Raw genomic sequence first — 2258 nt, 5'->3', positions numbered from 1 at the left:
GGAGGAGGAGAAGACAGATAGGAACTGTATGGAGGAGGTTGGGTAGAGTAAGGGAGAGCAGGCAGGTGGTGCATTCTGGGAGTAGGAGCGAATGAAGATGCCAAAGAGGTCACTGGGCCCAGAAAGGACTCATTCATCCACAGAGAGGTGGAAGGAAAGGATCTGCATTCTGAAGCGAGACAAGAAGCATCAACATCAGTGTTTCTCCAGAACTCGTTGTCTTCTTTTGTTGTTTGCTCAGCTGTCATGTGACATGAGCATGACCACGCCCCACTACTGTTTCATAAGAGAAAGTTTTCTTTCTAAAAACTAAAATTACAAATGAACAACATAGTTTTTAATTTTCAGTGGCCTTGCTGTGTCATTCTTGCTGTGACATTTTATGTCTTACCTGATGAAGCTGTGCTGCTACTGATGCTGCTGGTGGGCCTAAAAACTGCAGCCTTCATCTCCTTCTGCCTCTGACCTGAGATCAGAAGAAATAATGTTAAAACCTTCCCGGATCACCTCAGAATTGATCCAATCATACTGTTTTCACTCGTATTTACTAACGTCTGGGCAGCCGTGGTCCGTCCACGGTAATCTTGATGGCCCTGTGTAGGGTGGCGATCTGAGGAGGTGATGTCAGCACGTTTATCGTCAAGGTGAAGCTCTTACCTTTAAAACGATAATAAAACATATGTACACATGAAACTAGTTGAGTATACTTTATATACATTTGCCTACTTTGTTTTTATTTACTTAACTGAATCAAATTTTTTGTCTTATTCACTGTTTTGCTTTGACTGCTCAAAACTTTTCACTTGTTAATGTACTTTATCCAGCGTTATTTCTATTATATTTAAATGTATTTTTAATACTCTTAATTGTATTTAGTGTGTTCTTTATTTCTTTTAAATCTTATGGCTTTTTAATTTATTTAAATGTGCTCATGATTACACATGATTTGCTTTCTTTTACTCAGTTTTGCTCTGATGTTATTGATTAAGAAACTAATTAATTAACTAGAGTTAATTAATTCTGGCTCCATAGCTTGATTATTGATCTAACTTTACAGGTATTCAAATATTTAAAAGAAACATATAACAACAACTAAATGTTTTAACTGTGTGATTGCAGGGCACTGCAATTGGAAATAGTGTAAGCAGTGTAGACAGAGGTGGTAAAGATGGCAGGCTGCAGTCTTTCCTCTTGTTTATTGACAAACAAGTATGAATAACTTGTAACAGTGCTGCATGTATCTGTTTGTATACCTCTGCCGCTGCGGCCGATGAAGCGGAGGTCGTTGAAGTGGGCACAGCCTTGCTTCATGGTGGCTGTGGCATTACGTAGCTCGGCGCTAACATTTTCATCATTGCCAGCCATCACTGTCACAGCCACGCCATCAGGCACATCGTTCCCCAGGGCAACAACCTGAGAAATGAAAAAACATTGTAACAGGTCTTTTATCTTTGTGAACAGAGGATTTTTACTCTTTCAGTATGAATAAACTGTATTTTGGTTTAAAAATACCACCAGTGTATATGTAGATTACTCACAGTAAAGGCTCTTGGTAGTGTCTTATTACACCTCCAGTGCTGAGGCAGGCTGCTGCAGAGGAAATTTGGGCTGTCGGTCGGGACCAGTCCTCTGGGTGGAGCTGTACTGCACTGGTGGAGACACCTCAGCTCCTGTTCATCCAGTTGACGAGTGCTGGCTGATGGTGACAGGCGGCACTTCACCACAGGATCTTAACGATAGGAATAAAGAAGTCCATTTTTATCCCATTTTGTCTTTCATTTTTTGTTCTTTTCTCTGAGATTACATGCATTTTAGACTTGAATATATTTTTATTTCCTGAAGTCAGTCTTAGATTTAGACTGTATTAAGAGTCATATTAGATGGCAATTTAAATAAAGGGTTAGCTATTGTAGCTACTGCCTCAATCTAAAGCACTCCAACACCAGTTATATTTGTATACATAAATGTGTATTGTAAAATCATTACTAATTATATACATTTATTTACTTTTTAATTTTGGACCGTTTGGGCCTCCATACAGGTGAGATTGCCGCAGGAGAGCGCTCAAAGATATACAGCATATTTTGCTAAAGCTGTGTCGCTATGGTGGATATGTTAAAATTCTGAGTACTGATTAGAGTATAAACACTTCCCCTTTAAGCTGTGTATCTTCTTCAACTGTAATCTCAGCTGCTAACCTTGTATTTAACAGCTCATAGCTGGAGTGTAGCGCCTTTCGACCAGGACATGTAGAAAAC

At 39.3% G+C, this 2258-nt stretch overlaps 1 protein-coding gene across 1 annotated transcript in view; it reads right to left on the bottom strand.

Moving 5' to 3' along the window:
- Positions 1 to 2: 2 nt before the first annotated feature.
- The window catches only part of runx2a (RUNX family transcription factor 2a), a gene marked incomplete at its 3' end in the record, with an annotated part of 3184 nt that continues 928 nt past the window's right edge, over positions 3 to 2258 (bottom strand). The window contains exons 2-6 of the mRNA XM_013912990.1: positions 1539 to 1729; positions 1254 to 1413; positions 553 to 657; positions 392 to 466; positions 3 to 169 (exon numbers count right to left, since the gene is read on the bottom strand). Of these exons, the coding sequence (XP_013768444.1) occupies positions 3 to 169; positions 392 to 466; positions 553 to 657; positions 1254 to 1413; positions 1539 to 1729 (698 nt within the window). The remainder of the gene's footprint in view (positions 170 to 391; positions 467 to 552; positions 658 to 1253; positions 1414 to 1538; positions 1730 to 2258) is intronic.

Source organism: Pundamilia nyererei, unplaced genomic scaffold (genome assembly GCF_000239375.1).
Source record: "Pundamilia nyererei isolate P.nyererei 1_Seehausen unplaced genomic scaffold, PunNye1.0 scaffold00111, whole genome shotgun sequence".
In the NCBI taxonomy this organism is placed as follows: domain Eukaryota; kingdom Metazoa; phylum Chordata; class Actinopteri; order Cichliformes; family Cichlidae; genus Pundamilia; species Pundamilia nyererei.
This window is presented reverse-complemented; position numbering and strand designations above follow the sequence as displayed.